The sequence below is a fragment of the Ctenopharyngodon idella genome, chromosome 10 (genome assembly GCF_019924925.1).
Source record: "Ctenopharyngodon idella isolate HZGC_01 chromosome 10, HZGC01, whole genome shotgun sequence".
Classification (NCBI taxonomy): Eukaryota; Metazoa; Chordata; class Actinopteri; order Cypriniformes; family Xenocyprididae; genus Ctenopharyngodon; species Ctenopharyngodon idella.
Window position 1 is genome coordinate 2,874,916 of NC_067229.1, and position 21,647 is coordinate 2,896,562.

Consider the following 21,647-nt stretch of genomic DNA (forward strand, 5'->3'; position numbering starts at 1 on the left):
CTAAAGTGAGAATATCAAGACTTTCAGATCAGATGCCTGATGTCGGGTTTCCTACTCTGAGGTCTGTCTGTCGAGAAGTTCAGCATCCAGTCACAGAGGGAAGGTGTCAGTTCAAGGGTGAGGATCTTTTGGGAGAGCCTCTGTGGTATGACTTTTTAAATTGCCGAATGTGGTTTGCACACCAGACAAAACGGATATCTTTTAACAAGATCCGACGTTTGATATTTCTGATGTGGGGATTCCATCTGATCTAACAGTGTAAAGAACATGAAAGCATGGATCCCTCCTGCCTTGTATCAACGGTTCAGGCTGCTGCTGGTGGTGTAATGATGTGGAGGATATTTTCTTAGCACTGTTTAAATGCTCAAATCATCTCAAACTGGTTTCTTGAACATGACAGTGAGTTCACTATACTCAAATGGCCTCTACAGCCATTGGGGGATCATTGATTCAACTGACTCGTTCAAAAAAGCTGATTCATTCAGTAAAGAAACACCGCCATTTGTTGCTCAGGGACGTTTTCAGGGATTTGTTTTGAACTATATTCATTGGCGAAATTGTGCAAAAACAGGCAATGGTGTCTAAAATGTAAACGTGTATAAAATTAATATAACATTTGTTATCATGCTGATATCTGGAGAAAAACGGCACTCTTCATGTGATATTTATTAACTATATTAAAGTCACATAGTGAAAGCGTGCACTGTAAATGCGCACCGACACTAGTCTAATCTACAAGACAACATCACGTAGAGGGATGTCAGATCGATTGTGCATCGTTAAAACAACAATTATGATAAAATCGCAGACTAAATATATCGCACACCCATAGCCTCTTCACAGTAATTATTAATAACATTTGAAATTCAGGTCTGTAGACATTTCTATTTAGATTCTTGGGGGCAGTGAAACAGCTAGGCTACTCTGGTGGCACCAATCAGTCTAGTCTTTTTGGTGGCATTTTATTTTCTTTCACTTCATTAACTTGTGAATTTACATTATGCATGTAAATTAATAATAATAATACTGCAAAATCATACCCCACCCCTTGGGGGCGCCCCTGAATGGCAGTGACATCAGTCGCAACATTCTATAGTCTGCCTTCTCATAAAAAATGCATTTTTATCAAGCTAAAATCTACATATAGTTCCCAACGAAAGTATTATTTAGTGTAAAACATGCTGAAGATTAATTAAATGATTAGCTATTTCCCTACAAAAGCTGTTTAATCAGCATAGTGAAGCCTCTCATCCATTGACATCCATTCAAAAAACAGCTTCTGGTCTCATATTCCCTGCGTACGGCCGGGGGCAGAGCGTTAGCATTAGCCGTTATGCTTTTTTTTTTGGCTAAAGGTTGCAGGCTTGCCTTCCAGTGGCTTTGGTTGAACACCCTGTTCTGATGACGCAAGAGTTGCAACTATGGCAGCTGAGAAGGCCATTCTTTGTTTTCTTTTTAAAGAATTTTCAGAGCCTGACGAAATCGGTATAAATACGTGTTTAATACTGAACAATACACTCGATGTTACAGTCACTGCTCTTACCGTCCAGAATAAAAGAGAACATCCCAATCGAGTGAAGGGATTTGTGGAAACTGTGGTTCCTAATTGTTGTGATCCAACATTTGCCTCACATTTCAGGATGAAAAGACAAACATTTCAGGTGAAGGATAATCCACCTCTTACCTCCGAGACTGTGTTATGGTCTATGATTATTTTTATTGTGAGTATTAGGCTTATCATTATTGCTGATCACTGTTGTTGTGCTATGATACTGTAATATTCACCATTATAAAATCAGAGGAGTATAGAACAGTTTATGAAAGTGTCACTCCAAAATACAATAGCAAAATATATAAATATGTATAGTATTTTTATGTTACAGTAGTCACTTTACTTGAAACCATGATACCATTCAAACATTTGTGGTAAGATTGAAAAAAGAGAGAAATTAATATTTTTATTCATCAAGGATGCATTAAATTTATTAAAAAGTAACTACTTTTAATGAGTTACTACCAAAACTAAAAAATAAATAATAAATAAATAAAAAATAGTAACAATTAAATACATTGAACATCAGCATGATAATATAAACATTACAACAGTAAATCATACATTTTATTTATTTTTTAAATGACTCCCAGACACTGAGGGAAGAAAAAAAAAAAAAAAAAACGGATATGAACTTCATAATAAAAAAAAACGTGTGATCTCAAGAGGCTCTTCTTATAAATAACTGACTTCTCATAACTGCTGATCTGAAAGCACACACTTTTTCTGTCACACATTTTATACTTTATTAATGGGTAGTAGTGAAGCTGTTTTTATGTAGACTGTGAGCGTCATATGGGCAGGAATGGAAAAGCCCTTCAAACCCACTATTCACACCTCAGTGACACACTCACAAACAGCCACAGCAGTACATATGAACAAGCTGTTTTTCCACCCAACAGGTTTTTTTTTTCTCAGCTGTAAATGATTCCGACCACAGCAGCAGCTCAACGTGCCTCACAAACTGAGCTGTCAGTGACAAAATCTGACCACTCTGTGCATATCAAGCGCTGACCTCTACTAAATCATATGTTTACTTCAGTGTTTTAGCCAAATCATCATTAGGAGTGTTCAACCTTGGCTGGATTCAACTTGGGAGGTTTGCTGAATTGAAACAGAGAATTAAAGAGTAAAGTAAAGTACAGGAAGCAGGAACTATTTCCTGTAGAGACGCGGTCATGTGTGTGTGTGTGTGTGTGTGTGTGTGTTTTAATGCATTACATTTTCTAAAGGTAATGCATATTGTAAATGTAGTTACAATAATTCATGCGATCATACAATACATAATGAGATGCATTACAAGGCATAATTACCGCATTAAAATACTTTCATAATGCATTATACAGAGGCTTGAAGTAAAGAATAAAGTTCAACATATGCCTGTACTATTTACATACCAATAAAGTGGGTCTATATTTATTTTATTAGTTGTATTTTGATAAATATGACACAATATTATATTACAATTAGGCTACATGAGAAGAGTATATACTGTTATAAAAACAGATTTGTGAGCATCATCCAAACTGAATGGCTGCGTCAAAAATCGCATACTTCCACACTATATAGTAGGTGAAAAACAGAATGTGACAAAAGAAGCATGTATAAATTCTTAGAACTGTAAAAGAGTAAAAAATTTGGTGATCACTAAACCATCATTCCTCCAACAGAGAATTCTCCCACTTAGAAATTCAGACTTTCTCATTGGTCAAGCCAAACTTGAGAGGTGTGACGTTCCCAGACTTTATAAAGCATCCACATAAGTTCCTTCCTCTCTTCTGCTGCGTCTTCTGGTTGTTGCTCATGTGGGGGAACTTACTTAGGGCCTGAGCGGGTGTGCCTGCGTCTGCCAGTGCCTCAACATAGAGCCGTGTGCGGTCACCCCCAGGGAGATGCCTCTCTCACCCATAAAGAGTCATACTAACAACACTGGAGTTAGTCTTCACTCAACCCTGGAATTCACCATCACTGAAATGCCAACCTTCAGACAATTCTCTCTCTTCGCTCCCGGCAGTCTCTGCATTTTCATCTCTCGTTTGCGGTCCTCAGTCCTACTGCAGCCCGCAGGGCCAGAAGGTCCCATTGTACAACCAACCATGTGCTCACTCAGTAGAGAGGACTCTCTCAACCACAACAGAGTCAAGAATAACATTGCAAGTTCAAGAGCTTGCAACTTCAGCCATCAAATGGATCTATCACAACCTTCTTCAGAGATTTCTCAAGAGTCTCGTTCAACAGTCAAGGCAAACGCAAGTATCGTACCCTTCACTAGACAGAGGTTTGTTGTAAGCTATCGTACACTTTGCTTTGAATTAGAAACTGGTGGTTCTTTAAGATGATTTTATTTTCCCTGCTTCTATTCAGCCACTTTCACTTCCCCATACCCATGTGATTAGTGTGTGTATATGTGTGTGTGTTTTTGTAAACCAGTTCTGTGTTTGTGATTTAGTTTAAAACTTTGTGCACAATACATATGAGTTCCCTGGTTCTGATTCTACTCCTGCTAAAGTAAAGTAATCTTGATTCTTCTGTGATCAGTAACTACAGACCAATCTCTAATCTACCATTTCTTATTAAAATAATTAAGGCGTTTCGTCATTTCTTCTGGCGTTCCCCAAGGCTCAATTTTGGGTCCTCTATAATTTAACCTATACATGCTTCCTTTAGCAGTACAAAGCCTGTTATAAGTGTTCATATTTTAGACCTGTCAGGATAATTTTCACAGGATAATAACAATCCCAAAACTCATCCACAAGTTGTAAAGAGCTTGGAGGAAGGTTGTAGCAAGAGGTTCAGGTCTGGTGATATTTTATCTTCTTATGGTGATTTGTGCATACTCTACTTGATCTTCCTCTTTAACATTCTGTAGAAAACATACATACATACATAAACAATAAAATACATATATTTAGAATAAAAACTTACCAATGATAAACTTGAGATTCAGTGTGAGTTCAGATATCATGTTTTTTTCTTGTAACAGTGATCAGATTTGGCACTGGCCTAATGTAAATGGCCTCTATACTTAGGCTAATCATGCTTTTGTGAAATGCAGCCCAGGACAGTAAAAATGTGCAAGAATTTAGAGGTGCCTAAAAGGTGCATACTGCCAACCTTTTAGTGAACAATAAGGTACAACTGTCCCTTTCAAGGCTGCTGCACTAGTCACAAGATGTTGCACCTCTAAAGATAAAACTTTTGCAAAGTGATATGATCAGTTGAAGACGAAAACACTGCATCAGCTACTCATGCTGATAAGAACTAATATCCTGTAAATGGACCTGTTGACCTGTTATTCTGCTAATGGGTGTTTTTAACATTATGGGATATGAGTCAGCGTTTCTTGCATTGGCTGTTGATCTCATGGCTTTTATATATCTGATAATGTGCTATTGTGTTTTTCTACGTATCGAGACGCTGCACAAGCATGCATTTAATGCTAAACTGATACAGAGATGAACAACAACTTAAAAATAAATTGTCTTACCATTATGTGTGCATTTCTTGTGTTGAACACTGGTTCAGCATAAGTGATCTCTTTTTCAGGAGCCTGAACTGTTTCAACAATAATAATAGATGCGTTAGACAACAACAATTCAATCTTAACTAGATCTAGTTTTTCACATGTAGGCCTATGTTATTATTAGGGCTGTCAAAAAAACATTGAAGGGGCTATATGTAACGATTTTCATGTAGTAATTCTATTTTTACTGCCAATGTGTGAACAGCTTATAATGAAACTTAAAAAACGAGACCTTCCCCGTCTTCCTGTTTGTCTATGAAAGCCTGTATCTGAGGGACTTGGGAAGTTAGGAAAATCAAAAGGATGTGATGTTTATGCTCAGCATCTCTTCGTTCAATGGCACATGAAATGAATGTTTATGCATTGTTCGGAGTCATAAATCATTGCACAGAGGGTCATCGTTCTAAGTATATTCTCACAGTTTATAGTCTCAAATATACATCATAATCAAACTATAACAACAGTGTCATTTTAATGTCCTTGAATCATGTTCAGTCTCTTGTCCATTAGATGTGCACATGTGTGAACACGAGCAGCTGCTGTCTCTAATAACATGGGTTTCTGGTTAATTAATTGTGTAATATGAATACAACACAATCTGGTAGCAATTTGTAATTATTTTACAATCTCACTCTTTTATAAGATCTGTTTAAACCCCAGTGATGGGGTTTAGGGTTTCTTTTAAAAAATCATACGATTGTATAATTGAGATATTTTATCATTAAATTAATACAAATTAGCATTTATGTCTTTGTTTTGATGCAGTTTGAGAAATGCAGAATCTGTTTTCTTGAATGAAATGAGTAAAGTGTGCTGACAAAGATAATTGCCAAACACTTGCCTTTTTGATCAATTTTCCTACATTTTCGGCACATGTAAAATATCCCGACTGCAGCGACAATCAACAGAAATCCAGCAGCAGCAGAAGCAGAGATCAGCACTATCAGAGATACAGAGCCTGTGAAAATACAGAGAGACGATCATTAGTGTGACGGTCTCATCTATTGATAAGTGAAAAGAATATATTTTGAAGAATGTTGGTAACCAGACAGTTGACGGTAGCCATTGACTTCCATAGTAGGAAAAAAAAACGTACTATGGAAGTCAATTGCTATTACCAACTGTACCAACGTTCTTCTAAACTCAAAGAGATTTGGAACATACGGAGTCCCGGACATGACATGCAGGAAAAAAAATAGAAGGCTAAATCATGCACACGATTTTACTAATTGATTCCCTTGATTTATAAATCATGCGCATGATTTATAAATCGAGGGAACGAAATTGTAAATTGTGCGAACGTTTTAGTAAATCGAGAGAATGAAATAGTACATCATGTGCAGGGCTCCGTAGGAACAACAAGGGTGAGTAAATGATGACAGATTTTTCATTTTTGGGCGAACCGAGGCCCTGTCCACACGAACACAGGTATTTTCAAAACTGCAGCTTTTTCTATGCGGTTTGGCTGTTCGTCCACACACAAATGCAGTGTCAGGCTACTGAAACCGAACTTTTTAGAAAATTCCGGCCAGGGTGAAAATTTTGAGATTTTGGCTTGTGATGTTGGTAGTGATGGGCGCTTTCGAAACACTGCTTCATGAAACCTTTACGAATCTTTTGTTTCGAATCAGTGGTTCGGAGCGTGTTTTAAACTGCCAAAATCACGTGATTTCAGTAAACGTGGCTTCGTTACGTCATAACTGCTTCGAAACGTTTCGAAATTTCAATGGTTCACCGCTGGGGGCGATCTCTGTGAACTCATGAATCATGCGGATTCACTGAGATCGCCCCCTAGCGGCGAATCATTGAACAAGTGTCTGTCTATTACCTGATCTCTGATGAGTTTTACACATTTGTAGACATCTTAATGAGGTATTTGTATAATTAAAAAGCAATAATAGTAGATAGTAGTCTCTGTTTAACTGACTCATCCATAGGCTAAACAAAACAAGCCATGAAAATTGATAAAAAGAATACATATTATACAGACACTTAATATTTAATGGTATTATATGATTAGTTAATTGCATATGATAGATTATACTTTCAATAAAACATTTGCAATGGATTTGTAAAAGCTGTTTTTATGCATGAGATTTTGTTGCATTTTCACTGTTTTGTTTCTGTTCTCCATGTCCTTGTTTTTGTTCTGTCTTTCAGTTTTATGAGTAAGTCCTTGCATTTAGATCCATATCTTTGCCTGTCTTCTCATCTACTCCACTCAATCATGTTTACATTTGCATTGGGAAATTTCACATGTCAGAGAAAGTGAGGCTGAATGTGAAGCGTGTGTGAAAGCCATGTTTTTGCCTATATATTTAGTTCTGGTCAAGAATTGGTCAACACTATGAATTTGCACTTCATAATTCACCACATTTTAATCAACCCTCTCAGTGCTGCCGTACCTGAACATGTGTGACAGAGTTGAGTGATGTCCAGATGTTGAGTCTGGTTGCTGATGGGATTGTTCAGCACACAGCTGTAGGTGTTTTTATCCTGATATTCCACCTCCAGAGGTAGAGAGAGACTGATGCTGAGATCAGAGCACACTGATGCTGGACAATAAACTGTTTCCTTTGTACCAGGAGAGAGTCACATGACTCACATTCACAGCTGAACACACCAATGAACATGATGATGATGAACATTGTGAAGAGTTGCTGCTGATGACAGGAACAGGCAGAACACTGTAGACAGTGAGATTGAAACTCTTTCTCACACTGTTGATCTGTAGTTTATAATGTCCAGCATGTTCAGTTGTGGTGTTTGTGATGGTCAGAGATCCAGTTTGATCGTCCAGCTTCAGTCTGTCTCTGAATCTCCCATCAAGAACATCATCATATACAGTGATGCTGTCCTCCAGTACATTGATTTCAGCTATTAAAGTGTTATTAGTTCCAAACCTCCACTGAATCACATCATCCATCATTTCAGTAAGATCAGAGTTTATAGTGACTGAATCTCCCTCCATCACTGACACTGATTTCACTGCATCATCACCAAACACACCTGAAGAACAGAGTCTATCAGATTAAAGGTCCCAAATAACGTTATGTTGGTTTACTTTAGTAGGATGTATGTATATGTAATCACAGTATATGTAAGAGTGAAATGAAGAACACAAAACAGCAGCACAGGAAAGAAGCTGAATGAAAAGACAAATAAATGAACATAAAAGGTAAAAATGGGAAAAGTTGAAGGAATCTGAATCTGGTTATCTGTGATGACAGTTCTGAATCCAAACCAGAATTTGAAGTAATATATTAAAAATTAAATCCAAAATACCAAAATTACTCTGTATAAAAACTAATGCATGCAATACAAAACACATTTATTACTTACCAGCTAGTTTGCACAAACACAAGCAGAACAAAACGACAACATGAACCATTTTCACTGAGTACTTTATAATGCTGGAGATGAGACTGCTTTGAGACGACAGAAGTGAGATATAATCAAGTGTGAATGAACCCTCCCCCAACAGGATCTGACCCCTCTTCCCTGAAAGAGCTCTGTGACCACAATTACGCAATACAATACATGTGTAATGGGTTGATCCCCTTTGGTGGGTTTTGTTTTGTGTGGGTGGATGGAGCTGGGTGGAAGTCAAGTTCACGGCTCCTTTAAAAAACACGAAGATTTCCCTTTACTTCCATTTTCCTCCGGCATGGTATACAGGCTGCATGTTGATCGTGTCGTAGGAACTATTTGATGTGCGTCAAGCACTGAGCTTGTAGTAAACGCTGTAACCTGTAGGAGGTTGAAATTGTTCTCTAACTCTGGGTGTGGGCCTGAGGGTGTTCAACCGCATCAATGCATTTCAGGCGTGATCCAGGCAGTATTGGTGGATCGTTCACCACTCTTATTGAAGGCCAGTCAATTGTGCTGCAGAAATTTGTCCGTTGCTGTTTTGCTGCTGTGGGGCGGCTTGACCGTAGGGCTGTGCTGCGGAGAAGTTGTCCGGCTTCTTTCATGTGCACCCGACTGTGTGCTTGTGTGTGTGTTCAAGTCACATTATAGCAAATTAATTGTGCGTGTTTGTGTGAGCGTGTTTGGGATGAGCGTTTGTAAGTGAACGCGTGTTTGAGTGTGTGTGTTCAAATTGCAAAGGTTTGTGGGAAAGTGTGATTTTTTTGAGGGTTTTGTTTGCATTGAATTTACTGGGGTTTTCTGTTTCTTTTTTCCCCTTTCCAAATGTTGAATTGATAGTGAAAGTAAACCACTGACATATAGTGCAACTGTGCCTCTGGCTGACCTGGATTCGAATCCAGACTTGAGGTCCTATATTCATGTTAGGACAGATCTTTAAATACAGAATGTAGGTCTGTTTAAATACGACATTACTATGCCTTTTATTGAAAGACACTTTGTGTCTTATAAGATATCTTGTGTAGAAAATGGTGTATTTTTAATGTGTTTTATCTAAGTTTTTGCACTGTGGCAATAGCTGACATGTGGTATACCAATATGTAGGCTATACCAACGGTAAAGATAGCTGAATGGAACTGAATTGAACTCAAGCTATCTGTGAGAAAAATATTCCATTGGTTTCTTTTATTAAGCACCACTGAGGAAAATATTCTTCCCCCAGTTCTACTTTCATACTAAAATATTAGGTTAATAGTATCTGTAGGATGTGCTTACTCATTTTTACTGTATACGGCTCTTTGCATCTGTTAAACTCAGATGCGATTATTAAATAAGAAAGTTACTTCATAATAAAAGATTTGGTAGCTACTCTAATTCACTTCACACCGCCCTTAAAGTGGGGGTTTACATCAGCTGATGGAAGAACCCCTTACGGAACAAAAAAATCGGAACATACTGCAAAATATAATGCACAACAAAATCCCCAGTGTTAAATTAACACCCACAGTGTACATATGAGTCCATCTTGCCGGGTGTTAAAAAGTAACACTGAAGCAGTGTTAAAGTTAATGAGATGATTGATGATTGAGTGGTGATTTACAATTCACATCTTCAGGATTACTAGAAACGTCCAAGCAGGAGTGAGTTGGAGCTGGTTGGAGCTAAACTGTGCAGAGCTGTGGATCTCCAGGAATTGAGATTTTGACCACTGCATTAAACATTATTACACTTATTATTAACCAGTTTGATTTTATTTCTGTAATACATCAACAAAAGTTCTTATTCAGAATTAACAGATGTTTAGATGTTAATGTTTTAATGAAAGTTTAGTTTGAAGTCACCATGATGGTGAAAAGTATTTCCTTTAGTTGGGCTCTTGACTCTTTATTTATTAATGTTAATTTTTCTCTGGCTGCTCCAACTTTGTGTTTGTAGAGTACATTTGTTATGGCCAGAGAAACTGTGATCTGGGCTGCATTTCCCACAAGTGTTGTATTCCAAAGTTGATCAATTTAGGTTTGCAATGCTTTGGGAAGCACAGTCATAACGGTTGTGTTTTGATGATGACATTCTCATTGTGAAATGGCCTGATTCATTGGTGACATCCAGTATTGCTAAACAGTCATATAGATTTCTTATTTCTTTATACTAAATCTGTTACCGCTTGAGATCCAGCAGAGCTTTTATAATCTGAAGCGTTTTTGAAACACACACAGACATCAAGAATCAGCATATGACCCTCAACAATGGTGACAATCAAACAAAGCGCTTCATGTTGCAGTGCATGATGGGAGCCACCAATCAAAACTCATCCATGGCTCCCATCATGCATTGCTGCATGAATAAATTATGCAGCTGATTGTTCCTTTCTCTTTTTTTAATTTTCTGTTGTGACAGTAGCTTGTTTTGTGATGTTCAGAGTTGATCTGTTTGCCAGTATTTTGTATTTATTTATTTATTTTTAGACTCTAAATGACATCATGATAATATCATCACCAAAACATATTGCGACCAGATCATATTTTCTCTGGCCATAACAAATTTGCTTTACAAACACAAAGTTGGAGCAGCCAGAGAAAAGCTAATAACAAAAAGGTAAAGAGTCAAGAGCCCAACTAAAGCAAACGCTGACCTCTTTCATGGTGACTTGAAATGAAACATTCCATAAAACATTAATTAACACCTTTTTTTTTTTTTCTCTTTCCTTCAATGATTCTGCTTATTAACATCAGGTGTCACCACTAATTGTCAATTATCACTCAATCATCAATCAATTATTTCATTAACTTTAGCACTGCTTCAGTGTTACTTTTTAACACCCGGCAAGATGGACTCATATATACACTTTGAGTGTTAATTTAACACTGGGGATTTTGCAACCACATGCTCTGTCACATCCTGCTGATTATAACACTGTAAGCTATTCGCTTTCGTTTTCATTATCAGTAGGCTATGCGATGTTCTAAGACATAAAGATTACACACTATTTCATTTGAATAAATACGTCGTGTTTTTATTATCCTAAATGATAACAATCAACTTTAATGACATAAAATAATTTCTTGACGGCGTTTTTGTGTCAGATAGGAAGAGACAGACTCAACTAGGCTACTTACAATAAATCAACGGAGGAATCAATGTACAATGGGATGCTGTTTTGTGCTCACTCTGTTCGTTTTGCTCGTCAATGGTAAGACCTTTTTGATTTATTTGATATTTTTTGATTAATATATAAATTATATATATATATATATATATATATATATATATATATATATATATATATATATATATATATTAAACGCATGATTATATATATTTTACTATTAACATCGTCTTAAAAACGTATATTAAGTTCAATTTCTAGCTACTAAGATTATTAAGTTCTATTTTCCTGATTTTAATTCTGGGAATAATTTTAGTTCTGGAAATGGCATAAACGAGTAGCCTAAAGAAAATATATGAAGACTAGTGATGGGAGAAACGAAGCTTTCGCTTTTTCCACCGCGTGGTAGCCTACTACTCGGCTCGGCTCGGCACGGCTCGCTTACTTTCGGTTTGCTTTTCCACTGGAGTTTACCAGCAGCCCCTCACTGCAGAGCACACGAGATCCAGGGGGCGGAGACGGGTAGGGGCTATGTCAAATGGGAGGAGTTGGGTCTATATTCAACCACGCCCCCTGGATCTTGCGTTCTGCACTCTATGGTTCTGCAGTGAGGACCACCTCAATGCAGCGAACATGCATAAAAACACCTTTTACAAACCTATTGCAATTGTTTTATTGAATGTACCCTACAATCTATCAAATGCAAATTAACTAATCATCTTCATAAAGCAGCATTTCGAAAGCACCACTAATCACGTGACCATGTGACTAGCAGATTTCTCAAGATTTCCTTGCTAAACAACACAGGCTTGTTTTTGTCTTTGTAGGGACTTTCTATTCTTATATTTTGATACAGAGCTAATGGGATTTTTTCCTCAGTGGTTTTCAAACCTGTCCTGAAGTACCACCAGCCCTGCACTTTGTCTCCCTCATCTATCACACCTTATTTAACTCATGAGATAATTAGTAGAGACTGGGAGTTTCAGATATAGAGAGACATACAAAATGCTCCTCCAGGACAGGTTTGAGAACCACTGTTCTATCCCATAGCCTTAAGCCTATCTCCAGTCCTAACCTCTTGCATTTAGATAGGGCAACATTATTCTGGTCTGCTTTCCTCAACAATATGGCTGATTTCAGGTTTTATATTGTTAGTAACGGTTTATTTGTGTCTTCAGGTGTCTTTGCTGATGATGTGGTGACAGTGTCAGTGAGGGAGGGAGATTCAGTCACTCTAAACACTGATATTACCAAAAAACAACATGACAAGATGCTGTGGTACTTTGAAGACACTCGCTTAGCTCTAATCAATGGACATTCCAATACAAGCTGTTTATATGATGGTGAAGGCGGGAGATTCAGAGACAGACTGAAGGTGGACTATGAGACTGGATCTCTGACCATCACAAACACCAGACCTGAACACGCTGGACGTTATGAAGCAGAGATCATCAGGAGCGAAAGGTCAGGCAAAAGGCAAAGCTTGAACCGAAACCGAAAGTGTGACAGCACAAAAATAACCCAAAAAAACAGCAACACCAATGATGACACCATAAAAACTTTCAATTTGATCGTCATGGGTGAGTCACTCAATGTTATTTAGCTTGTTTACCTAAGCGACGCGACACAACAAATTCCCGACAGTAAACGAATTCCCCCGTTCTATTTCTGACATAGTCCAAGTACTTTGTTTGTCACGTTCAGAGTGTAGACAGTTTTTAGCTGTTGCAGCACGGCGCGATGCGACATGACAACCGTCGCATTTGGTGTAGATACATGTGACCTGGCTCTGCTCAGTCAGTTTCAGGAGAAATATTTTGTGAATAATTAAAGGCACACTATGTAACTTTTGTCCCTAGCAATTAAAAAACAAAACTGCATGCATTTTACATAAGAACATTGTTTTGGTTGTGCTTGGGCTCTGTGCGGATGAATATGGTTATCCTACTGCTCATAAAATATTCAGTACTAGACTTAAGAAATATAACTGGTTTAGATGGAAAGAATCTCAAGCTGACTAGCTTTACCCATTAATAAGACACGGTAGTTCCTTGAAAATGAATTCCAGCACAGCTCTACAACAACCATAATGAAATGAGCCTTCACAATAGATAATGCTTTACAATCAGAGCTACATATTAGAGAGCTATATATGACAGTTTATCTGTTCAATATAATATCTTAACCCTTAAAGGCCTAGAACATTTTTCTTTGTTTTTCTAACCCATTATAGCAGTCAGCATCAAGTGCCATATGTAATTTTAAACAGAATAGCTTGAAGTTTAAATCTAGCTCAATTAAAGACCAATTTATTTTGTCTGAGAATGGGTGAATTTACCAGAATTAAAGTCCCCCAGTGATACCATTGTGCAGTAAGTTGACCGAGTGGGTCTGTCTGAGCTCGTGCAGTGGAGGCGGGGCTAATTATCATATTCATAGGTCCGTGTATATTAAATGAGGCAAGGGTGTAGAGTTGCATTCAAGCTATTTTAAGGCATTAAAAAATATTTTACAGGAAAAAAAAAAACATTTAAATATGTAATTTTTTTTTTTTAACAGAACCTCTTGAAATTTGGATTTTTTTCCTTTAGAAAGTTACATTTGGATGTTCTAGATTTCCAGATGTAATTTAGTCTACATGTAACAATCTCTAAGCAAGTTATAGCCATTTATTTTATTATTATTATAGGTGCTTTTCAGTGAAAAACTGGTGTGTCTTTTCTCTATTTACGGATGACGTTTCAAGTTGGGTCAAATATGGACAAACCCAACTGTTGCGTAAAAAAAAAAATTAATGAAAAAAATTAACCCAACAGATGGGTTTCCAAAATTTGAGTTGAAACAACCCAGCATTTTTAGAGTGTATGCAATTCACCATCCTGTCAGATCTAAAATATAAACACTTACAGTGACCATGTAAATCAGTGCAAGTCAAAAACATGTTTTGGAAGAAGGATTCATGAGGCATTGACTTATTTTAATTGTGTTAATTTTGAACAAAAAGGTTACATAGTGTACCTTTTATTATCTGGTCTTTAAGTTCTTGTTATACATCACAAAATGGAAGAAAAGATGATCACAACTTCTGTTGAACTGTATATGCAACTAAAACTATTACAGTGGCGTTGGAGAATATTCCCTGTTTTTAAAAGGTTTTCATGCAGCTATACAAACTCAATCAATTCTTGTGTTCTTTTGTATTTATTTATTTATTCTTTATTTGTTTGTGTTTTCCAGCTTCTCTGTCTGATGAAGTTAAAGTAAATGAAGAACCACAAATGGAGAAGCAGAAGTTTGACTCGGGTATGTTTTCTGCCTTCCTTTTTTCTAGAATAACTTTCAAACTGAAAGAAATGTTATGTAAAGTAAGTGGAAGGAATGTGACATGTAGCCTAGTATGGTGTTCCATACTCGGAATTTGTGCTCCGCATTTCAATCATTCAAGTACACGCACACACGCACACACACACAGTGAGCAGTGGGTTAAGTGTGTTGCTCAAGGGCACCTCAGCTGTGGGTAATGACAGTGGAAAAAAGCACTGTTTATTCACTTCCCCACCTACATTTTCTTCCGGTACCAAAACCACGACCTTCAGGTTACAAGTCCCGACACTTTAACCATTAGACCACAAGTACCCCAAAAGGTGGATTCAAACCTGGGTCAATCACGTCACAAGTTAGCATTTGAACACAAAATATTACTTTTATAAATCTATAGATGACGTTTGCCAAACTTTATCCTAAACACCTGCTGGTTATAATAGAAAAAAGATAAATAAAATAAAACCTTGGGAAGCCCATAACATCCTCCCTCCATAGGTTTTGTTCAACAAACCATTGTTACATGGTACTGGAAAGATAAACGGAAACATGCCGGCTTTGCAAACTAATTTAAAGGTCATGATGACAAATGTTAGGAGACAAAATACGACAGTTGTACTCCGATGCTAGACTATAATAGCACTTACTGATGCCCTCTTGATTGCTTCTGTTGTTCTCCTCATTTGTAAGTTGCTTTGTATAAAAGCGTCTGTTAAATGATTAAATGTAAATAAGGTCACAGGCAGTGAAAAGGTATCTCTAATTTCTAGAGGCCAACCTCATACAGTATGTTATTAGATCTTCTACACAGTGTGGTTATAAAACTGGGGATGTTCATTTCTAATTCTCCTTTGGAAAAATCATTTGGTAATATACTCACATTTCATAAATTGTTCCAGTATGGAATAGTCCCTATATTTTAACAGAGAAATAAGGCTTTCACATCTCCACTTTGGACATGTAAAAGTATCCATAGAGAGAATATATTCATTTAAAATGGTGTAAACACACTGTCAGATTCACTCACACTAATGACTGTCTCTATCATTCCTGATTTAGGTCAGACTTCAGCTGCTGTAGCAGGAATATGTGTTGCTGTTGTTCTGCTGGTGTTTTCAGCAGCTGTTGGTGTGATTTACTATCGCCGCAGGAGATCTAAAAATGGCAAGTATCACCTACAGATACTGTAGGGAGAGGGAAATGTTTATGCAAACAGATCTCTGAATACTTGATTCTGATCGGTTATTTGTGACATTCCAAGGTCATCAATAGCAGTGTTCTATGGTTGAAGTCCAAATGGTGTTTTTGTGCCCTTAAAGGGTACTTTTAGTGGCCTGAACACCTTTTTAGTGAAAGTGAACACCTTCATTAAGGGCCCTTCCAAAAGTCTGTTAGTGACATGGTGTGGTCATTTTAAAGAAGTAACTTTATCATTTATATGGCGAGTCCTCATGATTTACTTTAAATGTCAGGTATAAACGAAATAAGTCCAGATTTGTTTTGTTTGTGATATATTAAACACGTTTTTGTCATGCAATTCATATGAAGTTTAAATGGATATGGTGGTAAGAAAATGTTTAATAATAGATGTGTTCTCAGTCAGTCAGGATTCAGATAATATCTATATCAATTTCACACGTCTAGTATAAATATGTGGTCTTGTTTCATCAATACATTTCAGCACTATTTTTTTCTATACATTGTTGATATGGCAACTTGTAAGTACACTAGCCTATGGATGTACATTATTCCATACTGAGTGTTTAATTGTGTGCATATGTGATTATTTTTTAACGCAGATAAGGGGAAAAACGAGAACAAAGCACAGGTAAGATACTGCACTGAACTCTGACTTTACATCTGACCGTAAGATCTGTGTTTGATTTTTACCTGCACTACAAAATCATCCAAATGACAAATAAACCTTTTAAACAGAATCTAATTCGGTGATAGATGACAGATCGAGTCTGATTTTGACCTCTAAAGTCTGAGTTTCTGTAACTGCAAACAACACTGTTCATTTCTCTCTTTTTACTTTCTTTTTATTCTTTTCTTACAGGAGAAAGAGGATCCTAACAGCATCTGTGTACACTCTTAGAAAGGATGTGTTAAAACTGACTCAAACTGTGTTAAATTCTTACACATCAGTGTGTGAGTTTAGGGATAACATTTATTGTGTTCTGACACATTCACTGAGTCAATGATTTTAACAGTGAATGTGTCAGGAAGGTTAACCAGAGGTAGACCAGACCCTCCAAGACCAATCAAGAGGGAAGTTAATGAGATAATTCATTAATTCATAAAGTCATTAATCAAGCACTAGTGATGAACACCTGCTGTTAACAAGTAGAATCATTGAAGGAAAGAGGAAAACAACAACAACAAACTTGACTCAAATTGGTTAAATTCTTACACATCAATGTGTGAGTTTAGGGACAACACTCATTGTGTTAATTTTGACACATTCATTGTGTGATGATTTTAACACTGTAAATCTGTCAGGAAGGTGATCTGTTAACAAACAGAATCACCAAAGGAGAAAATCACAATTTTAGTGTTTGCTTTAGTTGAGCTCTTGACCCTTGACTTTTTAATATTACATTTTGTTTGGCTGTTGTACAGTAACTGAGTTATAATAGCTGAGTTATAATAACCAGACAAACAAAGAAAAAAGATGGTCAGGTGGTATTGGTTATGTTTTCACATAATCATTATTTGATCTGAATCTCTGAGTTAGATTTACATTATTGATTACAGCAGCACTGTGATTCTACAGCAGAACATCAGCTTTATCAATATAATCCAAAGGATTTCTTAAAAGGTGTTCTGATTAAAGTAAGAAGGTCTTTTTCATTTAGAGACACAGATATCAAGAATCAGCCTGTGAATCTCAACAATGGTGAGAATAATAAAGCATGTTGCAGTGCATTCTGGGTGCCACCAATCAAAATTCATCCATGGATCCCATCATGCATTGCTGCATGAATAAATTATGAGATTAATTGTTTTAGTAATTTCCTTTATTCTCACTATTTTTATTTTGTTCTGTTTTTCTGACTTTTTAGTAGCTTGTTTTCTAATGTTCAGAGTTGATCTGTTTATCATAATATGTTGCTTGTCACCGTTGTTGAGATTCATACGCTGATTCTTGATGTCTGTGTGTGCCTGAAAGTTTTTTTTTTTTTAAATTTACTTATTTATTTATTTATTTAATCAGAACAACTTTTAAGAAATTCTTTGGATTATATTGTATTGAAATAGCTGATCTTCTGCTGTAATCAATAATGTAAATCTAACTCAGAGATTCAGATCAAATAATGATTATGTGAAAACATAACCAACACCACCTGATCATCTCTTTGCTTGTCTGGCTGTTATGACTCAATTACAACAACCAAACACAATCTAATATTAAAAAGTCAAGGGTCAGGAGCCCAACTAAAGCAAACCCTGATCTCCATGATGGTGACTTACTTTGTGATTTTAACAGCAGGTGTTCGTCACTAATGTTCAACAGTCACACGATTAATGAATTATCTTGATTGAATGTCTTGTTTTGTTCTTGGAAGGTCTGGTCTCGACCACACCTCTGGTCTTGAATGGTCTTGGTTTTGGAGGTGTGGTCTTCACCTCTTCACATTACAGCTGTTCTTGGCTGCACAGATTGTGTTGGATACTGTGAACAAATACACAGGTTGTGTTCATTTTAAAACTACACATAATGTGTAAAACAATTGAATTCTTCCAACACATTTTTATGCAATATTTACATAAAATGTGTAAACTAGTTACACATAATGTGTCATTTTTCTACACGTTTCTTCTTAGAGTGTACAATGAAACAATTTTCACTTTAAAACAATACAGCAATTTTGTGTGTGTGTGTGTGTGTGTGTGTGTGTGTGTGTGTGTGTGTGTGTGTGTGTGTGTGTGTGTGTTTATTTATAGGAAAAACTAATGATAGATGCATTTTACATTGAGTTGTGTTTTATATAATACATATTACATTTTTAAAGATTTAGATGACATTTTTAAAGATTTTTATGATGTTTCAGGCTTTGTCCATTAACTCATGTCTATAATGTTAATCAACATTTGGAAGTCATTTCTCAAAGGAGAAAATGAATGGGATTTTTACTTCAAGAACGGTGTCATTTTAATGATTCTATGTAAACTTACCACAGATCTGTGAGTAAGAAACTGTTTTTAACTGACATGAAGAACTACACTACCCATGATCTTGAAGAAAAATCAATCAGAGAATCATGACCAATGTTGAAATATGGGTGCATTGCCTCATATGTCTTTTCTCTTGTTTACATTTTTTTTCCCTTCAAGATCAAAATTTACTCTGCAATCATTATTGTATTTATATGCATAATAAATATACACAATATATTTTCAGTGCCTTTTTTGTTGTTGTTCTAAAAGGTTTATGTAAAGTCTTTTATAAAATGTGAATTTGGTTTGCAAAGAGCCCACTTTTATGTATATGAATAACTGCATAATATATTGTTCTTTCGTTATTCTGTAAATAAAGGCCATAACTTGTATGCAATCTATTTATACAGATTTTTACATATTTTTATAATTTGTAATGCTGTGACTCATGTTGGAGGTTAGTGGTTTGGTTAATGGTTTAGAACTCGTTATAGTAAAATCCAATAATTAGGCCTCAGAAAAAAAAAAAGAAAAAAAAAATGTCCAGAATAAAGGCTGCTATGTTTTTATTCAACCGTCATTCAAATCTGAATCGTTTATTCTTATTATGACACCCTTGCAGTTATAATATAGGCGCATGATACATGGATGTAATATTCAGTTAATTCTATGTTGATTTATTACAAATAATTTTTACATTTATATTTGCAGGGTTGCTGCATACATTTATGAAAAAAAATGTAAAAAAGTAAAAAAAAAAAAAAATTAATACAGAAAAAAAAAAGGATGGTATTAAAGAATAACATGAGATATTAAAGCATATTGACTGTTTTGGCCACTAGATGGCCTCAATACACCAGATTCTGGTAACGACGCTTTTCCACTCCACTTCAGAAGAGAGCATTGGTGAGCAAAGCTTCCTTTCGCCGTCACTAAACAATTAGACCACACATATTTAATATTTATTGGAGTTTTAATCTATATATATGTCAGAATATTTATGATAGTCTGTCTCGTCTGTTTTCTCTGTTTAACCTCTTGCCGATATGATGTCATTGACCAGAAGAACAATAGCAGTCCCAGCAGCCACGCCCATCAGAATAGTGACAACCAATCGGAGCATGTCTTCAGAATCACAGTAATGGGCGTGGACTTCAAAAAGAAACAACGTGATAAAACAGAATTGAGATTTTCAACAAGCTGACTGTCTTCTCTATCAGGAACTCAAAATTAAAAAAAGATAAATGCATCTAATATCAGCACTGCCGTACCTGAAAATGTGTGACAGGTGAGTGATATCCAGATGTTGAGTCTGGTTGCTGATGGGATTGTTCAGCACACAGCTGTAGGTGTTTTTATCCTGATATTCCACCTCCAGAGGTAGAGAGAGACTGATGCTGAGATCAGACACACTGATGCTGGACAATAAACTGTTTCCTTTGTACCAGGAGAGAGTCACATGACTCACATTCACCACTGGCAAAACAAGGTCATAGGAAGAGGTTCTGGAGGCACTGGATCCGAAGAGCTGAAGTCGAGCTGGAGCGACCGAGGGCGGAGGCGGAGCCTGAGGGAGGGAAGAGCTGTCCGAAGCTGAATGGTTGGAGGGGCGAAAAGCAACAACCGGCCTGCAAGTCCTCAATGTAGGTGTAGTCATGCCCAACTCAGGTGGAGCCGATGTACTGAGGGAGTCCGGAGAGGCTGATGGTCCCTGCCGACGTCGAGGGAGGAAGGAGCGCAGGTGCCAAGGCAACAGGTCGAGAAGGAGTGGAGCATGCAGAAGGCGGAGCCTGGATGATTGGATGGCAGGATTAGTTGGGGATTGGAGAGGAACTTGGAGGGCAGTACAAAATCCCAAAAAAAGTAAAGCAGTGTCAATAGCATTTTGGAGAGGTTGTGGAAGAGGGAGGCTGTGCGGAACCAGAGAGTTCAGAACATAACAGACCAATTCAGGAGGTAACATAGGGGGTAGAAATTCAACCTCTTCAAAATCAAAACATTCCCCTAGTGCAATTGCCAAACACTCACTCTCAGTGGCGGGAGGGTGGGTGGAACTCACTTCCATCCCCACGAATTCCACATTCACTCCCTCAGCGATGGATGAAGCTGCCGGCTCACACACCTGGTCAGACACATGTTGCTCAGGCTCCGTGGTAATATTCAGCTCGGTCGCTCTTGTATGCACTGGCTTGTACTTCACGGTGAATTCACTCTCGTTGCCTGCGGTGGGCTCGGGCTGCTGTATGGGTGTTGTTGGCTGGACACTGGGTAGCTAGTGGGGCTGGTGTCATCGTTGACGAGGTCTACTGTGAGCGGCGAATCACAGGACACCAGCACCCACTCTTCTGGCGAAGCTCTCTTGAGGGCCTTCACTGGACAGCTGCTCTTTGGTGGCGGTGTTGAGGCCGGCATACAGGAAGCTGCAGAGACAGTTGTCCGGGAAATATGTAGCTGGCACAAGGCTGAGGAATTCCTTCAAATGTTTCTCGAGGGAGCAGTCCTTCTGCTTAAAGCATAAGAGTTTGACTGTGTTCAAGTGCTCCATAGTGCAGAAAGAAACTAAAAACACATACTTAAATAAAATAAAATTGTTAAAATATACATAAAGTATTCCT

General features: G+C 37.2%; 2 protein-coding genes across 15 annotated transcripts in view; one reads left to right on the plus strand and one right to left on the minus strand.

Annotated features, from left to right (window-relative positions):
- LOC127520844 (SLAM family member 5-like) overlaps positions 1-21,647 on the minus strand; it is a 62,478-nt gene that overhangs the window by 19,612 nt on the left and 21,219 nt on the right. For 6 of the 12 annotated variants that reach the window (XM_051909487.1, XM_051909486.1, XM_051909484.1 and 3 more), the window contains one exon: positions 18,785-21,591. The exons of 2 other annotated variants lie outside the window; for them this stretch is intronic. In XM_051909487.1, coding sequence (XP_051765447.1) covers positions 21,353-21,591 — 239 coding nt within the window. In that variant the 3' untranslated portion in view covers positions 18,785-21,352. Of the gene's footprint in view, positions 1-3,836; positions 4,416-5,039; positions 5,108-5,916; positions 6,034-18,784; positions 21,592-21,647 lie in introns of those variants that run through there. 4 more of the 12 variants (XM_051909492.1, XR_007932216.1, XM_051909489.1 and 1 more) reach the window with 4 other exon arrangements.
- LOC127520861 (uncharacterized) lies at positions 1,991-19,543 on the plus strand. 3 transcript variants are annotated; one of them, XM_051909526.1, is made up of 6 exons: positions 1,991-3,830; positions 12,729-13,130; positions 14,788-14,853; positions 15,931-16,035; positions 16,671-16,699; positions 16,931-19,543. In XM_051909526.1, the coding sequence occupies exons 2-6, from the start codon at positions 12,821-12,823 to the stop codon at positions 16,967-16,969; spliced, it is 549 nt and encodes a 182-aa protein (XP_051765486.1). In that variant the 5' UTR covers positions 1,991-3,830; positions 12,729-12,820; the 3' UTR covers positions 16,970-19,543. The 3 variants fall into 3 exon arrangements, with proteins under 3 accessions (XP_051765486.1, XP_051765488.1, XP_051765485.1); XM_051909528.1 differs by lacking the exon at positions 1,991-3,830 and adding an exon at positions 11,301-11,634 and having other exon boundaries at positions 12,729-13,014; XM_051909525.1 differs by lacking the exon at positions 1,991-3,830 and adding an exon at positions 11,311-11,634.